We start from the raw sequence: 20,149 nt of genomic DNA, 5'->3' as shown, positions 1-20,149 counted from the left end.
CCTTCTGCTGACTTTAGGCCTCATTTGTTCTTCTTTTACCAATTTCGATATTTGTGACATTAGACTATTCATTTGGGATTGTTCTTCCGTCTTTAAATATGCCTGGTTTGCTATATACTTTCCTCTTACGACTGCTTTTGCTGCATCCCACAGAAGTTGGGACTTTGTGTTGCTGTCATTTGTTTCCATATGTTGCTGGATCTCCATTTTTATTTTGTTGTTGATCCATTGATTATTTAGGAGCATGTTGTTAAGCCTCCATGTGTTTGTGAGCTTTTTTGCTTTCTTTGTACAATGTATTTCTTGCTTTATACCTTTGTGGTCTGAAAATTTGGTTATTAGGATTCCAATCTTTTTGAATTTACTGTGCCTCTTTTTGTGGCCTAGCAATGTGGTCTATTCTGGACAATGTTCCATGTGCACTTCAGAAGAATGTGTATCCTGTTGCTTTTGGATGTAGAGTTCTATAGATGTCTATTAGGTCCATGTGTTCTAGTGCGTTGTTTAGTGCCTCCATGTCCTTACTTATTTTCTGTCTGGTGCATCTATCCTTTGGAATGAGTGGTGTGTTGAAGTCTGCCAAAATGAACGCATTGCATTCTATTTCCTCCTTTGGTTCTGTTAGTATTTGTTTCACATATGCTGGTGTGCTGTGTTGGGTGCATATATATTTATAATGGTTATATCCACTTGTTGGACTGACCCTTTATCATTATGTGATGTCCTTCTTTATCTCTTGTGACTTTCTTTGTTTTGATGTCTATTTTGTCTGATACCAGTAGTGCAACACCTGCTTTTTTCTCCCTGTTTGGATGGAATATGTTTTTCCATCCCTTGACTTTTAGTCTGTGCATGTCTTTGGGTTTGAGGTGCATCTCTTGTAAGTAGCATATAGAAGGGTCTTGCTCTTTTATCCATTCTATTACTCTGTCTTTTGATTGGTGCATTCAGTCCATTTGCATTTAGGGTGACTATTGAAAGATATGTACTTATTGCCATTGCAGGCTTTAGATTTGTGGTTACCAAAGGTTCAAGGTTAGGTTCTTTAGTATCTTACTGTCTCACTTAACTCGCCTATTGTGGTGTTATGAGCACTGTCTGGTGATTCTTTATTTCTCTCCCTTCTTATTCCTCCCCCTCCATTCTTTATATGTTGGGTGTTTTATTGCGTGCCCCTTTGTGTTTCCTTTGACTGCTTTTGTGGGTAGTTGATTTTATTTTTTGCCTTTAGTTTGTATTTGGTTGGTCTGCTTTCTTTGCTGTGATTTTATTTTCTCTGGTGACATCTGTTTAGCCTTAGGAGTGCTGCCATGTCGAGCAGTCCCTCTAAAATACCGTGTAGAGGTGGTTTGTGGGAGGGAAATTCCGTCAACTTTTGCTTGTCTGGGAATTGTTTACTCCCTCCTTCATATTTAAATGATAATCGTGCTGGATACAGTAATCTTGGTTCAAGGCCCTCCTGTTTCATTGCATTGAATATATTATGCCATTCTCTTCTGGCCTGTAAGGTTTCTGTTGAGAAGTCTGATGATAGCCTGTTGGGTTTTCTTTTGTAGGTGCCCTTTTTCCTCTGTCTAGCTGCCTTTGAAACTCCTTGTCCTAGATCTTTGCCATTTTATTTATTATGTGTCTTGGTGTTGTCGTCCTGGGGTCCCTTCTTTTGGGAGTTGTGTGTACTTCCGTGGTCTGATCAATTATTTCCACCCCCAGTTTGGGGAAGTTTTCAGCAATTATTTCTTGAAATACACTTTCTATCCCTTTTTCTCTCTCTTCTTCTGGTACCCCTATAATGTGGATATTGTTCCTTTTGGATTGGTAACATAGCTCTCTTAATATTGTTTCATTCCTTGAGATCCTTTTATCTCTCTCTGTGTCAGCTTCTATGCGTTCCTGTCCTCTGGTTTCTATTCCATCAATGGCTTTTTGCATCTCATCCATTCTTCATTAACATCCTTCCAGAGATTGTTTTATTTTTGTAGTCTCCCTCCCTACTTTGTCCATTAGCTCTTGCATTTTTCTCTGCAGCTCCATCAGCATGGTCATGACCTTTATTTTGAATTCTTTCTCAGGAAGATTGGTTAGGTCTGTCTCCCCAAGCTCCTTCTCAGGGGTTGTCTCTGTTAGTCTGGTCTTGATCAAATTCTTCTGACTTTTCATGGCGATAGAGGTAGTTGTGGGGAGTTGGCGCATGTGTCAGCTGGGAGAACATCCCTTCTTGCTAGTTTGTGGCCTTCGTCTCCTGTGAGAACAGCGACCCCTAGTGGCTTGTGCTGGGCAGCTGCATGCAGATGTGGCCTCTAAGTCTGGCCCGAGCGGCTGCTCTCGGTGTGGCCGGCCTCAGGTTGCTGCTCCACTGTGGCAGAGCTTTGCCGGAGGGGGAACGTGCCGGAGGCTGTTCATCGCCGTGAGGGGCCTCCAAGCTCCACTGCCGCCCAGGGGGTTAGGGCGCCCAGAGTTCCCCATGATTCCCAGCTTCTGTGCTGAGCACGCCAGGACGCTTCCGTCCAGCTGTGCGGCCCCTGTCCCTTAAAGACTTTCAAAAAAGCCCTCGCTTTTCTTTTGTCCCAGGGGCGCCAGCTGCGCTGACCCACTTGCAGGTTTTACTGTTCTGTTTCCCTAGTGTCCAGCACACCATGCACTGTGTGTCTCCGCTCCCAGTGTGGATGACTGGGGCTGGGTATTTAGCAGTCCTCGGCTCCTTCTGCCTCCCCGCTCCGACTCCTCTCCTCCCACCAAGGAGCTGGTGTGATTGGCACTCTCGGGTCCCACCGGGCCGTGGTTTGTATCTTACCCCCTTCGTGTGGCGCTAGGGTCTCGCAGATGTAGATGTAGTCTGGCTGTTGTACTGTATCTTCTGGTCTCTCTTTTAGGAGTATTTATATTTGTTGTATTTTCAAAAATATATGTGGTTTTGGGAGGAGATTTCGGCTACTCTACTCACGCCACCATCTTCGCTCCTCCTCCCTCTGTGTCTTTTGATTGGTGCATTTCCTGCATTTACATTCAGGGTAATTATCGATAGATATGTACTTATTTCCATTGCAGGCTTTGCATTCGTGGGTACCATACGTTCAAGGTTAGCTTCTTTGCCATCTAATCGTCTAACATTAACTCACTTATGCTGTTATAAACACAGTGTGATGATTCTTTATTTCCCTCCCTTCTTTTTCTACCTCCTCTACTCTCTGTGTTTTAGGTGTTTAATTCTGTACTCTCTTGTGTTTCCCTTAACTCCTTTTGTGGATAACTGATTTTATTTTTTGGCTTTAGTTAGTATTTGTTGTGCTTTCTTTGGTGTGATTTTATTTTCTCTGGTACCATCTATTCAACCTTAGGAGTACTTCCATCTAAAGCAGTTCCTTTAAAATACAGTGTAGAGGTGGTTTGTGGAAGGTAAATTCCCTCAACTTTTGCTTATCTGGAAATTGTTTAATCCCTCCTTCAAATTTAAGTGATGATCTTGCTGGATACAGTATTCTTGGTGCAAGGCCCTTCTGTTTCATGCATTATATATATCATGCCACTCTCTTCTGGCCTGTAAGGTTTCTGTTGAGAAGTGTGAAAATAGCCTGATGGGTTTTCCTTTGCAGGTGATCTTTTTTCTCTGGCTGCTTTTACTACCCTGTCCTTGACTTTGATCTTTGCCATTTTAATTATTATGTGTCTTGGTGGTGTTCTCCTGGGGTCCCTTATGTTGGGAAATCTGTGGGTTTCCATGGTCTGAGACTATTTCCTTCCCCAGCTTGGGGACGTTTTCATCAATTATTTCTTCAATGACACTTGCTATCTCATTTTCTCTCTCTTCTTTTGGTACCCCTATAATGCGAATATTATTCCATTTGCATTGGTCACACAATTCTCCTAAGTGTTCTTTCATTCCTATAGATCCTTTTGTCTCTCTCTGCCTCAGTTTCTCTGTATTCCTGTTTTCTATTCCATCAACAATCTCTTGTACCTCATCCAGTCTGCTCTTAAGTCCTTCCATTGTTTGTTTCATTTCTGTTGTCTCCCTCCAGAATTCATCCCTGAGCTCCTGCATATTTCTCTGGAACTCCATGAGCCTGGTTATGACTTTTATTTTGAATTCTTTTTTAGGAAGACTGGTTATACTTGTCTCACCAGGCTCTCTCTCTGGAATTTGAGTGATTTTGGACTGAACCAGGTTGTTCTTCCTTTTCACGGTGATAGAAGTGATCACTGGCGAGTGGTATGTGTGTCAGGTGGGAGAAGAGAGTCCCTTCCTGTTTTCTGGTAACCTTTCCCTTCTCTGCTTCCTGTGCCCGTTAACTGCACACAGGGAGCAGTCTCTGGGTTAATCCCCTGAGCTACCTTGGGTGGGGCGGCCCTCAGGATCGCCTTAGGCACTGGCAGGGGTTGCAGGCGAGCTGCATGTGTTCTCCTGCGAGAAAGGCACCCCTTTGTGACTTCTGGTCTTTGCACCGGCTTCATTAAGCTTGTGCCAGGCAGCTGCTGCGCACAGGGGGCAGTTTCTGGCTCTGACTCTGACTCGTTTAGGTGTGCGCTGGGAGAAGATTCTGTGTGGTTGCTGTGAGTGGGGCTGCTCCCCTGCTGGTCTGCAGCAATGGTGCTTCAGTGATTTGCTTGCAGTGCCCACCGGGGAGAATGAACAGGCTGCTTATCGCTATGATGGGCTTCGGAGCTGTGTTGCTACCCAGGGGTTTAGGGCACCTGACGTTCCTTCACATTCCCAGCCTGCTTTTCTGTGTGTGCCAGGACGATTTAGTCCACCTGTTAAACCCTTGTCCCCTTACGACTTTTAACGTGCCTGCTTTTCTTTTGTTCCAGGGCAGCCGGCTGTGGGGACCTGTTCATGGTCTCCTTCTCGGAATTTACTTTCCCATTTCTGTCATATCCCGTACACCGTGCTATGTGGGTCTGTGCTCCCAGTGCAGATTACAAGGGCTGGTTGTTGAGCAGTCCTCTGCTTGCACTCCCTCCCCAGGCTGATGCTTTTCCTCACCCCAGTGAGCTGTGGTGGGGGGAGTGCACGGGCCCCACCATATTGCAGTTTTGTATCTTACCCTTTTCGTGAGATGCTGAGTTCTTGCAGATGTAGGTGTAGCCTGGCTGTTGTCCTGTATCTTCTGGACTCTCTTTTAGGAGTAGTTGCATTTGGTGTATTTTCAAAATCTATATGGTTTTGGGAGGATATTTCTGTTGCCCTACTCACGTCGCCATCTTGAGTGAGTCCCCTCGTGGTTTTAATTTGCATTTGCCTGATGATTAGTGATGTGGAGCATCTTTTCATGTGACTGTAGGCCATCTGTATGCCCTCTTTGGGAAATGTCTCTTCCGGTTCTCTGCCCATATTTTAATGGGTTCTTTGTTTTGTAGTATATTTATCCAATATATATTGGATGTCAGCCCCTTATCAGATATATCACTTTCAGATATGTTCTTCCTTACAGTAAGTTGCCTTTTCATTTTGTCGATGTTGTCCTTTTCTCTACAGAAACTTTAGATCGATGAAGCCCCTCTTGTTTATTCTTTCTTTAGTTTTCCTTGCCTGGGGAGGTGTGTCGAGAAAAAATTTACTCTTGCTGATTTTCAAGAGATTCATGCCCATGTTTTCTTTAAAAAGTTTTGTGCTTTCATGCCTTTAGGTATTTAATCCATTTTGAATTAAGTTTTGTGCATGATGTTAGACAGTGATGCAATACCATTCTCCTGCATGTAGATGTCTGGTTTTCCCAGCACCATTTATTGAAGAGACTGCCTTTTCCCCATTGTATATTCTTGCCTCTTTTGTCATATTTTAATTGACCATATAAGTGTGGGTTTACTTCTTAGTTATCTGTTCAGTTCCATTGATTCATATATTCTTGTGTCAGTACCATACTGTTTAATTCACTGCAGCTTTGTAGTATAGCTGTTTACCCCCAGCATTGTTCTTCATTGTCAAGGTTTCTTTGGCTCTTCAGGGTCTTTTGAGGTTGCATATAAATTTTAGGATCTTTTCCTCTAGTTGAGTGAAAAATGCCATTGGTTTTTTTATAGGAATTGCATCGAATCTGTAGGTTGCTTTGGATAATATGGCCAATTTAACAATATTCATTCATCCTATCCAGGAGCACGGGAGAGCTTTCCATTTATTTGTGTCTTCCTCAGTTTCTTTCATCAGTGTCTTAGAGTTTTGAGAGTACAGGTCTTTATCTGCCTTGGTTGAATTTTATTCCCAGTGATTTTATCCTTTTTGAGGCAATCATAAATGGGATTCTTTCTTAAATCTCTTCCTGGTAGTTCATTTGTATGTGTAAATGTGGCAGATTTTTGTGCATTGGTTTTGTTTGCTGTGACTTTTACTGAGTTCATTTATTAATTCTAGTAGTTTTTTGATGCAGGTTTTAGGGTTTTGTCTATACAGTATCATGTCACCTGTAAGTAGGGGCAATTTGACTTCTTCCTTGCCAGCTTGGATGCCTTTTACTTGTCTGGTTGCCGTGGCTAGGACTTTCAGGACTATGTTTAATAAAAGTGACAGTGGGCATTCTGGCCTTGCTCCTGACCTTAGAGGATAAACTTTCAACTTTTTGCAATTCAGTGTGATGGCAGCTGTGAGTTTGCCATATATGGCCGTTGTCATGTTGATGTATGTTCCCTCTCTACACACTTTGTTGAGTTTTTAGCATAAAAGCATGTTGGGTTTTGTGATCCTTTTTAGTACCTATTGTGATGACAATAGTTTTTGTCCTTCCTTTTGTTAATGGGATGTGTCACATTGATTTGCAGATACTTCACCATCTTTGCATCCCTGGAATAAATCCTACTTGTTCTTGGTTAATGAGTTTTGTAATGTATTTTTTAATTCAGTTTGCTGCTAATTTTTTTGAGGATTTTCACAAATGTGTTCACCAAGGATGATGGTGTCTTAGTGTTCCTTTTTTGTTCTGTTTTTGTTGGATTTGGTATTGGGGTGATGCTGATCTAATCAAAAGGTGTGAAGTGTCCTTCCTTTTCAATGTTTAGAAGTAGTTTGAGAAAGGTAAATGTTAACTGTACTTTAAATGTTTGGTGGAAGTAATTTTTTAAAACCATCTGGTCCTTGACTTTGTAAACAGTGTTTTTTTTTTTTTTTTGATTATCAGTGCAGTTCATTACTGTTAATCTGTCAGTGGAGATGTTCTATTTCTTCTGTCTGGTTCAGTTTTGGAATATCGTGCATTTCTAGGACCTTCTTACAACAGCCTCTTGCAGTCCTTTGTGTTTCTGTTGTGTCAGTTGTAGCTTTTCTTTCATTTCTGACTTGAGCTGTCTATTCATTTACACATGGCCATCCTTTTGCCTCGTCTCCATTTGTTGATGTTGGTGAACTCTAAATAAGCAAATGGAAGAATAAAGTCTAAAGGCCCTGTTTTCTGTGTGGAAGTGCTTTCATTTCTTTGCAAGGTTCAAGATTCTGTAATCTGTTGGGTCCATTTGTGAACTGTCTGTTCTATTTCATTTATTTGTGTGTATTTATTTATTTATTTACTTTTATTTTATTAATCAGGAGAAAAGAAGTGCAATTTATAGTGTGGCTTGACATTTAAGTCATAAGTTTCATCTTAACACACCTGCCCGATAGAAGGGTGAATGACCTGTGGAAACCTCTGGTACGTGTTTGTTCTAGACATCAACATCAAGACAGCTGGGTTTTTTAAATGGAGGGTGTCAAGCACGCATTTGGTTTTGACTGGTAAAGCAGGTGGTTAGAACTAGTTGAGTTTTAGGTGTTTGAAAATATTCAGGCTAATGAAGACAGGTTTACAGATCAGGGTAATACTGTAGAATGGAAATACAATTTGTTCACTTAATCTAGTGCAGTTTTATAACTTTCTAATATGTAAGTTGCTTGCCTCCTGAAATTGGAGTTACATGCTTGGCAAGTCTGTTATCCACTTGCAGCCAGGAGGGTCCTTGTTGTTGGAGCACAGATAAGAAACAGGGCAACTAGGAAGACGTGCTGTGTTATTTTTTTTCTAGAAGTTTGGTAGTTAGTTTGAAGATTTTTAAATAGCAAGGCAAAATCTAATTTCTCAGTCATCTTCTGGATCCATTAGGATGAAATCGCTGCTTTGGACAGTTACCATGAAGTCTCAGTCAAGGGCTGTCAAGTTCTGTTTCTTCAGTGGTTTCTGTCAGGGCAGAGAAGGTGTCAGTGCTTTTGTGGTTGGGAGACTTGTTGTTTGGGGTTACTCCGATGCCGGGGTTTTTGCTCACGAAGTCGAAGAATGAGCTTCACAAACACTCAAGGTAGGAGAGCAAGGTACAGGCTTTTATTTAGAGATAAAGCGAAAGGACAGAGCTCGTGGCTCACACCTGGAGGGGACAAGAGAGGCCCTGTGTGTATTCATTTTAAATATGTTCCTTTAATTATTGCAGCTGTGCAATTAAGCTTGAAATTTTAACATTTGAGTGCAACTTCTTCTTTATCATTGTATAGATGAACAGGTATTCAAATGAATTGTCACTTCCTGCAATATAGTGTGGTAAGGTTATTGTTGGGATTACTTGGGGGCTCTAAGTCCATTTGAGGAAAATGGACATCTTCGTAATGGAATTTTGATCATTGGCAGTATATCTCTGTTGTTTTGTTTTTTCTTTCATTGCTGTCAAAAATGTTTCACATGTTTTTCCCCAGAGATCTACAAGTATTCTGTTGCATTTATATTTGAGCATTTGTGTTTTTGCATTTTTTGGTTTTGGTGGATATAAATGATACTGTTTCTAACATATTCCCATCATATGTTAATGTTTGACTGAAAATGCGAATTTTTTATGTTCACTTTGCTCTTAAGTTTATGGTATATGTGTAATATCCCATCTGGGCACAGAGCATCAGGCTCAATTTCTGTTTAAACTTAACCATATATTTTCACTGAATAATCATATATTGGATTTGAGCCCTTTACCAGGACTTCTAAGAAGGGGCCCAACCATCAGTAGTGACTATGTTTGAGCTATGGGATGCCTGAACCTGCCTTTTCTGGCACGCATTGAGCACGTGTGCTCATCCTGTGCACTCTGGTACCTTTGCTAGAGTGAAGACTTGAGCTTTTGTATCTGCAGGACGCAGGAGGCTGGGCTGCAACTTTGGGATGCCTTGGGAGCCCAGTCCACCAGGAGGAAAATGCGTCCTGTGTTGGGGTCCTGACACCTGCAGATGGGGCTTTGCCATGATTTCTTCTGGATGTTTCTGTAAGGAGTGAGTACAGAACCTGCCATTTTCTGTCATATTCCTAGATGCTTTCTTTATTAAATTCTCATATAGTATTGTAACATTTTTTTTTACGTGTGTTGCATAAAATTTCTTAGGTAAATAGGGCTGGTGTTATCTATACAATAAAACTGTTATGAAAGACCAGAATTAGATTATGTAATAGCTCCAGGGTCTGGGGCATAGTGTGTGCCCAGAAAGAATAATATTTTGTGAATTTAAAATGCTTTATGGAAGCAGATCAAGTGAGGAATGAGCCAGCTCTTAGAGCTTTGTGCCCTTGTGTGAATCATCTTTAAGGATCTGACCCCGTAATAATTAATGCGCAATGTTCCTCATTCACTGAGGGTTTCTAAGGATTAACTTTATATTATTCTGTATCGTTTTGATTCAGGATTGTTTCTGTAGAGAAATGCCACTTCAGCATCATATACACAGTCATAAAATTCATATCAAGAAATGGGACCAGCCAGTCTTACCTGGAACCTGAGGCAAAGAGGAAAAAGTCACACCCTAGTAAGTCCCTTCACTCACCTGTATTGTTACTTTTCCAACATTAAAGTAATTGAGATCCACTGAAAAGTGGAAGTTTAAGTACATTAAAATTCAGAACATTATTTTGAGTTCTACTATTTTATTGATACCAAACCAGAATTTAGTATGCTTTTATGTCCCTAGCTTTTGAAAAGCTAACTTATCAATATGTTGCTATCCCTTGTGGCTTGTCATTTTCAAATGGGATTATCATTGTGCTTGATGATTTCTCCTGAATGAGTGTTGAACATAATTTTTAAAAATTAACTTCCTTCACTAATATGTTCTTTGCCAGACCTCTGTGTGAATGTATTTGTTAAAAACATGCATAAATTAACCAAGGGAACATCTATCTATTTTGATACATGATTTGAGTGAGCAAATTTTATGAATCAGGTTTAGAACAAAATACGATGATGTCTTTTGTCTCCATGCCACCTACTGGATGCTGCTCAACACCATCTAAGGTGAAGTTGTTACCAAATGAGACACACCTGTTTCCACTCAGTCAGCATACAGCAAAGCCAAACACTGACCTGAGCAGTGAAACCAAGCCCTGACTTTGGGATGTGGTTTTTTTTAACATAGGGAAAGAAGGTGGGCGTTCCCCAAGCAAGGAGAACGGATAGCTAAAGTTTGAAGCCCTGCACTCACTATTGGCTTACAAGCAAGGGCTTATAAAGGTTATGGGAAAGGGTTGCAGGATGTGTGATGAGCTTGTGGCATTGTTCTGACGGGTCCGTGGTGAGGTGACGGGACTGTTTGAGGAGTGTTAGCTGTCAGCCTTCTGGCGCCACTGAGGCTAGAGTTCACTTGCTCATTGTCAGGAGGTGGCTCATCTGGTGGAGCCTAAATACCTGTAAAACAAGTCAAGGATACGTGAGTCAAGAGTCAGTCTGTGGCCTTGAGGGGGAAATCAGAGTCCTGGGCCATTTTAGTTTGCTTTACCTTGGTTTGCAAACCCCATTTTCTTTCATCTTAACTTACACATTCTGATTCCCATACTGTGGGTCATATTTGATGGACCCAGTCTTGTATATCATTGAGATGTCTGAGGGCCTTTATTAGACAGGGAATGCCTGTGCAGTCACAAAACACCTTTAGGACTGAAATCACCGTAACGCTTAAGAGCCAAAACATTGGATGCTTTTTCTAAATGACATGCATTTATGGAAAACAGATTTCCTTAGGTTCCAAGTAGAAATCTGAAGGTACTTTACTTTTGTGTATCTTGGTTTCTGAGATAACAGTGAGATGTTTCTAATGTCCTTCCTATTTCATGTGCTTCCTTCTTGTAATAATTGCAAATTCAAGTTTCTTTTTAGCATGCACATTCCTTTACTTTTTTGGTCTATTTTGAGCTTCAGAAAAAATGTACATAAACCTTGCTTTAGCTTTACATTCCTCTAATATACTTTCTACCTAATGTTCTTTATTGGTAAGCTAGATGACAGGCATTCTAACAAGCATGAGGAATTACATATTGTCCTGGTTTTTCACTAGAGCTGTTTTTTAACCATTTGTTTATGATTCATAGGATCATCTCATCATGATCAAGTGCATTAAGTTTGAGAGTCTGTCTGTGCCAGCGTGCTTCTGAGTTTAGCACTGTGTATTTTACGTGTTACAACTCCTGAGGGAGTTTTCTTAATTACTAAAGGAATCTAAAATTTTCTGGACTATTCACAGGGGTTTTGTTTTAGTTTCTCATAAGTATTGTATAGAATCCTTATTTTACAAGGGTTTCTATGTCTATAAAACCTATTGCTTGCTGTAGGATTTACTTCTTCTGAATTGCTTTCATGGAGGAAGCCTGACACAGATTCACACACAGGGGAAGTAGGTGTACATTCAGGGATTGCTTGAATTGTGGACAGTATCTGACCATGGAATTCAGATGCTTTCTACCAATGCTTCTATTAATTCTCATAATGGTTAATTTCCTATGACCTTGGAATAATTGAATTTCTCTTAAATATTTAAAGAGCGTATGTATTATATCTCACAATGTAATATTTCAAGTTTACATATTTGTACTAAAGCCAGAAACATTTTCAATTTACTGTTTTTAATTTTCAAATTCATAAAGTATATACGTGTGCCTTATTAAAGTTTTACATTCGTACAACATACTTCCAAATTTATATCGTCTCATTGTGTTTTTAAAAACGAGTGAACTTATAATCATGCTGCTTGGTTAAATTGTCAGTTTTCAGGAGAGTCTTAAAATTATCAGGAGACACCTAAAATTTATTTCCAGTACTCAAAATACCATTCCACAGTGCTAATTTGCATAGAATTTAGTAATATTTTGTATCAAGATTTGGATTCAGCATAGTGTATATTCTCCTTTGATATTCCATGTATTAACTTTTGAGTCATGTTAACATGTGTCAAAGTGCACCAATTCCATGTAGTCCCCTACGGCAGCACAGGGGATGTCTCTTCATCACATAGCCCACATACCTCTGCACCATGAATTCCCCTCAAGGTCACGTTGCTCCTTCCTGCCGCTTGCCCGGTAATTTGTCCTTAGAGAATCCCACCCCAACAGAGCCAGAGTGGTGATTCTCTCTCTCCAGTCCCCTCTTCATGCTGCTGGGTCATACCTGCAGGGACAGACTCAGAGCAGCACCACGCAAGAAGCAAAATGACAGCTGAGACCCCAGCTTCTGTCCTCCGTCAGCCTCGTGGAGAGGACTGGATGCAGTAGTTTGGGGGCGCCATGGGCCTTAACGGGAGGAGCGGCAGTAAGAGGGAATGCCCTTGTCCCTGTCCTGTGCCCTGTGGCAAGGGTTCGAGAGTTTTCATAGCAGCCAGGTGAGGAAAGGCGTCATGATAGAAAAAGGGGTTTAAAGTTCTCAGTGTTTCCCGAGGCTCCACAAATTATCCGTCACACTGAAGGTACAGTAACAATACAATACTCATGTACTGCCTTCTAAATGTTCAGTTTCTTACAAGGTTGATTAGGTTTAGCTTTACAACTTGGTTCATCTGGGCTAAATCAAGCTCTTCGTCTGTAACGTATTTTGTGGTCAGATTGACTTAATGGCATAGTATGAGCACAGTCATTTAGAAGAGTGTTTTCAGATAATTTCAGACTTACAGAAAACCTGCAATATCCCTGATATTCCTTCATTCAGATTTTCCAGTGGTCACTGCACCACTACATTTGCGCCATCATAGAAAATTGTCCACTGTATTTTTCCAATTAGAGGCATAATTTACCACAGAAATCCTACATGACCCACATTAGAAAATCAAAATTGTTGATAATTCTTACCTGCAGACCAGCTTTAAATATCAGTAAGTGCATCAACTATGAGAAAAATATGTCTGCATTCTGGACCATAGACTTTCTGTCATTTTCATGACCTCACTAAGAATTTTGCATCTATTTTCAATAAGAATATTGGTGTGCAGTCATGTTTTTTCATGGCATCCTAATCTGGATTGATGTCAGGGTAGTGGTGGCCTCATAGAGTGAGCTTGGAAGTGCTCTGTACTCTTCAGTTTTTTCGAAGATTTTGGGAAAGATTGACATGAATTCTTTAAGAGTTTGGTAGAATTCTCCAGCGAAGCTCTCCGACTACCAGAATCTCTTGTACAGCAAGTGTTCTCCTTTTTTTCATTCATTTATTCTTTCATCAAATATTTATTTATTTTATTTTGGTATCATTAATACACAATCACATGAGCAACATTGTGCTTACTAGATCCCCCCCATTATCACGTCCCCACCACATACCACATTACAGTCACTGTCCATCTGTGTACTAAGATGCTATAGAGTCACTACTTCTCTTCTCTGTGCTTTACTGTCTTCCTCGTTCCCCCGACTATGCTATGGGTGCTAATTGTAATGCCCATTACTCCCCTTCTCCCTACCTTCCCACCCACTCTCGCCAGTCCCTTTCCCTTTGGTAACCATTAGTCCAGTGTTGGTTCTGTGAGTCTGCTGCTGCTATGTTCCTTCAGTTTTTGCTTGGTTGTTAACACTGCACAGATGAGTGAAATCATTTGGTACTTGTCTTTCTCCACCTGGCTTATGTCACTGAGCATAATACCCTCTAGCTCCATCCATGTTTTTGCACATGGTGGGATTTGCTTCTTTCTTATGGTTGGATAGTATTCTATTGTGTATATAGAATACTCCTCTTTATCCATTCATCTACTGATGGACACTTAGGTTGCTTCCATTTCTTGGCTATTGTAAATAGTGCTGCAATAAACATGGGGGAGGGGGGTTGCATATGTCTTTTTGAACCTGAGAATTTGTTTTCTTTATGTACATTCCTAGGAGTGGAATTCCCAGGTTACATGGTATTTCTATTTTGAGTTTTTTGAGGAACCTCCATACTACTTTCCACCGTGCTTGAACTACTTTACATTCCCACCAGCAGTGTGGGACTGTTCCTCTTTCTCCCCATCCTCGCCAGCATTTGTTGTTCCTGATCTTTTGATGTTGGTCATCCTAACTGGTATGAGGTGAATATTGTGGTTTTAATTTGTATATCCCTGATAATTAGCAATGTGGAGCATCTTTTCATGTGCCTGATTGCCATCTGAATTTCTTCTTTGGCGAAGTGTCTGTTCATATCTTCCACCTATTTTTTAGAACGGTTATTTCCTTTTTGGGTGTTGAGGTGTGTGAGTCATGTATTTTGGATGATAACCCCTTGTTGGATATGTCATTTACAAATATATTCTCCCATACTCTAGGATGCATTTTTGTTCTGCTGATGGTGTCCTTTTCTGTACAGAAGCTTTTTAACATGATGCAGTCCCATTTGTTCATTTTTTATTTTGTTTCCCTTGCCTGAGGAGATGAGTTCAAGAAAAAGTTGCTCATGTTTATATTCAAGAGATTTTTGGCTATGTTTTCTTCTTAAGAGTTTTATGGTTTCACGACTTACATTCAGGTCTTTGATCCATTTTGAGTTTGCTTTTGTGTATGGGATTAGACAACAATCCAGGTTCATTCTCTTGCATGTAGCTGTCCAGTTCTGCCAACACCAGTTGTTGAAGAAGCTGTCATTTCCCCATTGTGTGTCCATGCCTCCTTAATTTTATATTAATTGGTCATATATGCTTGGGTTGATATCCGGGTTCTCTTGTCTGTTCCATTGTTGCACGGGTCTGTTCTTGTGCCCGTACCAAATTGTCTTAATTACTGTGGCTTTGTAGTAGAGCTTGAAGTCGGGGAGAATGATCCCCCCAACCCTCCACTTTTTCTTTGTTCTCAGGATTGTTTTGGCTATTTGAGTTCTCTATGGTTCCATACAAATTGTAGAAGTATTTGCTACAGTTCATTGAAGAATGCTGTTGGTATTTTGATAGAGATTGCATTGAATCTGTAGATTGCTTTAGGCAAGATGGCCGTTTTGACAGTATTATTTCTTCCTATCCTTGGGCACAGGATGTGTTTCCATTTGTTGGTATCTTCTTTAATTTCTCTCCTGAGTGTCTTGTAGTTTTCAGAGTATATGTCTTTTACTTCGTGGTTAGGTTTATTCCTCGGTATTTTACTGTTTTTGATGTAAATGTGAATGGAATTGTTTTCCTGATTTCTATTTCTGCTCGTTTATCGTTAGTGTATAGGAATGCAAGAGATTTCTGTGTATTAGTTTTGTATCCTGCAAATTCGCTGAATTCAGATATTAGATCCAGCAGTTTTGAAGTGGATTATTTAGGGCTTTTGATGTACAATATCATGTCATCTGCAAACAGTGAAAGTTTAACTTCTTCCTTACCAATCTGGATGCCCTTTATTTCTTTGTGTTGTCTAATTGCTGTGGCAAGGACCTCCATAACTATGTTGAATAAAAGTGAGAAGGGTGGGAATCCTTGTCTTGTTCCTGATCTTAAAAGGAAAGGCTTTCAGCTTCTCGCTGTTTACTATGATGGTAGCTGTCGGTTTATCATATATGGCCTTTATTATGTTGAGGGTACTTGCCCTCTATACTCATTTTGTTGAGAGTTTATATCATGAATGGATGTTGAAGTTTGTCGAATGCTTTTTCAACGTCCATGTAGATGATCATGTGGTTTTTGTCCTTCTTTCTGTTAATGGCTTTTCTCATATTGTACCTTCCTTGAACCCCTGGAATAAATGCTACTTGATCATGGTGGATGATCTTTTTGATGATAATTTTGAATTCTGTTTGCTAATATTTTGTTGAGTATTTTTGCATCTATGTTCAGGGATATTGGTGTGTAATTTTCTTCATTTTGTGGTGTCTTTGCATGGTTTTGGTATTAGAGTGATGCTGGCATCATAGAATGAGTTTGGGAGTATTCCCTCCTCCTCTACTTTTTGGCAAACTAAGGAGGATGGGTGTTAGGTCTTCTCTAAACGTTTCATTAAATTCAGTGGTTTAGGCATCTGATCTGGGGGTTTTGTTCTTTAGGTAGTTTTTTGATTACCAGTTCAGTTTTGTTGCTGGTAATTGGTCTGTTCAGATTTTCTGTTTTTCTTGAGTCAGTCTTGGAAGGTTGTATTTTTCTAGAAAGTTGTCCATTTTTTCTAGGTTATCCAGTTTGTTAGCATATGATTTTTCATAGTATTCTCTCATCATTCTTTGTATTTTTGTGGTGCCCATAGTGATTCTTCCTTTATCATTTCTGATTCTGCTTACTTGTGTAGACTCCTTTTTTTCTTGTTAAGTCTGGCTAGGGACTTACCTATTTTGTTTATTTTCTCTAAGAAACAGCTCCCACTTTCATTGATTCTTTCTGTTTTATCTTTCTCAATTTTATGTATTTGTGCTCTAATCTTATGTCCCTCCTTCTGCTGACTTTGGCCCTCATTTGTTCATCTTTTTGTAGTTTCACTGTGAGTTTAGACTGTTTATATGGGACTGTTCCTCTTTTCTGAGGTAGGCCTGTATCGCAGTATACTTCCCTCTTAGGACGGCCTTTGCTGAGTACCACAGAGAGTGTCAGAACAGACTCCTGTAAGTGTCCGGCCAGCTAGGCTGAGGGACGGCAAGAAAAAATGGCACCCCACAGCCCCTCTTCCCCTGGATACATCTCCAGCATATCCCATCCCTCTGACACACATCCCAATGTTAATCCATAACTCACATATAATTTAGGTGCTTTTCAAACTGCTGGGTCTCAGATGGATCATCAGCACACCCGTCCTCCAGGAGCAGAGGCTAGGCCTCCGAGAGTCCTCTGGCCGTCCCAGAGTTCAGCCACACTGATTCTCAAAGCCAGAGGGCACATCTTCCTGGGGCGGCCCTGGTGTAGGCTTCATCCCCTCACCCCCCATGCCTGCTCCCTCTCATTCATGGGGGGTGGGGCAGGACAGGAGATGGGGCTGACCACAGCTCTGCCTTTTTACCCTTCTCAGTGTGGCCTCTTCTTGTCATTAGCTATGGAAATTCTGTTTTGTCTTTAGGTTATTTCCAGAGTGGGGCATATTGCATGTAGTTTCCTAGGTGTGTACATGAGAAGAGGTGATCCCAGGGTTTTTCTGCCACGGTCTTCTCAGAATCCCCTCTGTAGCCTACTTTTCTAGGCCTTAATTCCCTCATCTGCAATGTGAAGAATATATATATATATAAGCAGGCCTTTAATATTAATTCTCTTTTAGGTAAGATATTCCAAAAGTCTTTTTATAAACTAATTACCAGGAAATAAAGGATTCTGGAAGTACACTTACAAATAGAAAGGTGGTTTTTTTAAAAAAGGAAGGTAACATTGTTTTATTTGAGCTATAGTTAAATTTACTGAAAATTGTTTAGCCAGAAATAATTTGGTAAATGATCAATTCACTGAATGACTAACAGACCTAAAACCGTCAGACCAGACACCTTAATCCAGGTTTAAAACATTCACCACAGGTATTTCAGGCAAGGCCTAGAATAGGTACAGTTTCCAATTGTGAAAAATGTAAGTTCATTCATTCATTTATATAACATTGATCAGTCAGGAAGTGCTAGGCATCCCAAATATTAATGTGAGAAATTGACAGTTGCCTAGGACTGCAGATCTGAGAGGAAATACTTGAAGCAAAGGTTTGGTGATACTGAAATTTAAAGAACAAAACAACAGAAAAAAAATCTCAGTAAGGGATATGGCTGGTAATTGTAGGTCTGCTTTTGTTATGTAGCTGTATTCCTATTATTGTTATGTGTGTATGCAATTTAATTAGTAGTTTGATAAAACCTGTACATGCTTATGTTACTCTACAAGAAGATATGTCAAAGAAATAATCAATCTTCCCATGTTTTCTTCTGTCTGCTACTTCTGTAGCTTTTCTTCTTCCTTCCTAATTACAACCCTTAAATAGAATTTGTGCCTCATATCAAATTTACCGAGTATCATAGTTCTTCCAAGTGGTAAAGATACCTCAAGACAAATGCTGGGCATAGAAGCCACAGGGCATAAATCTGCAAAGAAGTAAAAAGCTAACCTTGTCAAACAATATTGCTTCTCTCTCACCACCTTTACATTTCCCTGTATGGCCCCGGAAGATGACTGGTTAGCCAGAGACGGGTAAGATTCCTCAAGGGAGGAACAACCTAAGACAGGCACAGTCGCAGGGGGGCCATCAGGTGAGAAATTGGGGATCAACAGAGGTGCGGCTTAGAACTTCACCCCCCGTTTTGAGAGAAATCTTCTGCATACATGGATGTTTTGTCGCCCTTGTCTAGATTGGATTAACACACAGTCTACAGGCACAGACCTGATCATCTACATTTGCCCTCTTAGAGCACTAAATTATGTTTTCTACCTTTATCTTGCATCTACCTACCACTCCAGCATTTTATCTAAAAAAAAGATAATAATAATAAGGGAGAAATGTGGGATTCACATATAAATCAAGTATAAAAATCAAATCTGACTTGATTGTTTATAGTTCATGATGCGTGACCAAAACTGAAAGTTTCTGTTATATCACTGCCCTTGCCCTGTTCCCCATGTAAGAACTTATTCACTATGTAAGAAGTTGTTCACCATGTAAGAACTTGTTCGTTATGCTTCAGAAGATTGGAGACTGTTGAGAATTAGGCTTGGGGTGGATTAGTGATTGTGCATTGAGTCCCCTATACAGAATTTTATTGTTAACCACCATTGGATCAAGAAATATGAGAGATGCCCTCTCAAACAAACAAACAAAATGAACTCAAAATTGATCATAAGCCAACATGTGAAGTGTAAGAGTTTCAGAAGAGAACACAGAACTATTCAGGAGTAGGAGAAGGGGAAGAGTTCTTGGCACCAAAGCGCAATGCATAAATTAAAGATTGATAAATGGGATTATCTCAAAATGCAAATTAAAAGCATAAATACATACCAGTAGACTAACCCATTCAATGGCTACATTTAAAGACTAATAATAACAAACGTTGGCAAGAGTTTGAAGCATTTGGAACTCTCAACATTGCAAGTGGGAATATGAGACAATACAAGCACTTTAGAAATTCCTAAAAATAAACACTGTATCTCCTAGCAATCCCACTTCTTAGTACTTACCTAAGACAAATGGAAAAATATACCCACATGGAAATGCCTCAAATGTTCATAGTGGCTTCATTCACAATAGCCCGAAACTAGAAATAATACCCACTAACTGGAGAGTGGATTTTGAAAAGTGGTACATCTCTATAAGGAAATACCACTTTCTAATAAAAAGAAAAAGAAGTGTTGATACACACATTATCAATGAATCTTAAACTAATTAGGCTGAAAGAAAGAAGTCAGATGAAATAGTGTACATATTGCATGGTTCCCATTTTATAAATTTACAGGAAAAGAAAACTACGTTGTCAAAAAGCAAATTACTAGTTGCCTGTGGCCAGGAGTAGAGAGAAAACTGCACTGTAAAGGGGCAGAAGGAATCATTGGGAGGTAATCGAAATGCTTTTTGCTTGATTGTGATTGTAGATTCATAATTGAATAATATATGTAAATGTGATCAAATTGTACACTTTAAGTGGATGTGTTTATTATTCTGAAGTTTATTATACTTCAGAATAGGTTTTTTTGAAATCCCCAAACTTGAGGTTGGAATATATTGGCTCTTTCTCATGTGATGGCATTGTTCTTCAGTTTGATTAGTGTGTGGATTACATGCATGTATACATTTGTCTAAACCCCTCAAACTCTGTACCTAAGATTTATGCGTTTTACTATATGCAAGTATGCTTCAAAAAAAGAAAAATCTCAGTAAGTTGGCAAATCATTCAGTGAAAGCTGACTTTTGGTGGAATGGGTTCCCTCATTTACTTATTTACTGCTCCCCTCCCTATTAAACCATCCTGAAGTATATAAACTCAAACAAAAATGGGAGCAACAAAAGGAACATAAAGACAGCAACGATATAAAGGCACAAGTGAGACTTGATCACACGTCCTATTAAGACCTGAACACGGGCCGGTGGACAGG

The 20,149-nt window shown here is 40.0% G+C and overlaps 1 protein-coding gene across 1 annotated transcript in view; it reads left to right on the top strand.

The window, feature by feature from the left end:
- The window catches only part of LOC130681280 (bromodomain adjacent to zinc finger domain protein 2B-like), a 107,231-nt gene that overhangs the window by 17,259 nt on the left and 69,823 nt on the right, over positions 1-20,149 (top strand). Inside the window, exons 2-3 of the mRNA XM_057493919.1 lie at positions 9,070-9,205; positions 9,612-9,733. Coding sequence (XP_057349902.1) covers positions 9,677-9,733 — 57 coding nt within the window. The 5' untranslated portion in view covers positions 9,070-9,205; positions 9,612-9,676. The remainder of the gene's footprint in view (positions 1-9,069; positions 9,206-9,611; positions 9,734-20,149) is intronic.

The sequence above is a fragment of the Manis pentadactyla genome, chromosome 16 (genome assembly GCF_030020395.1).
Source record: "Manis pentadactyla isolate mManPen7 chromosome 16, mManPen7.hap1, whole genome shotgun sequence".
In the NCBI taxonomy this organism is placed as follows: Eukaryota; Metazoa; Chordata; class Mammalia; order Pholidota; family Manidae; genus Manis; species Manis pentadactyla.
This window is presented reverse-complemented; position numbering and strand designations above follow the sequence as displayed.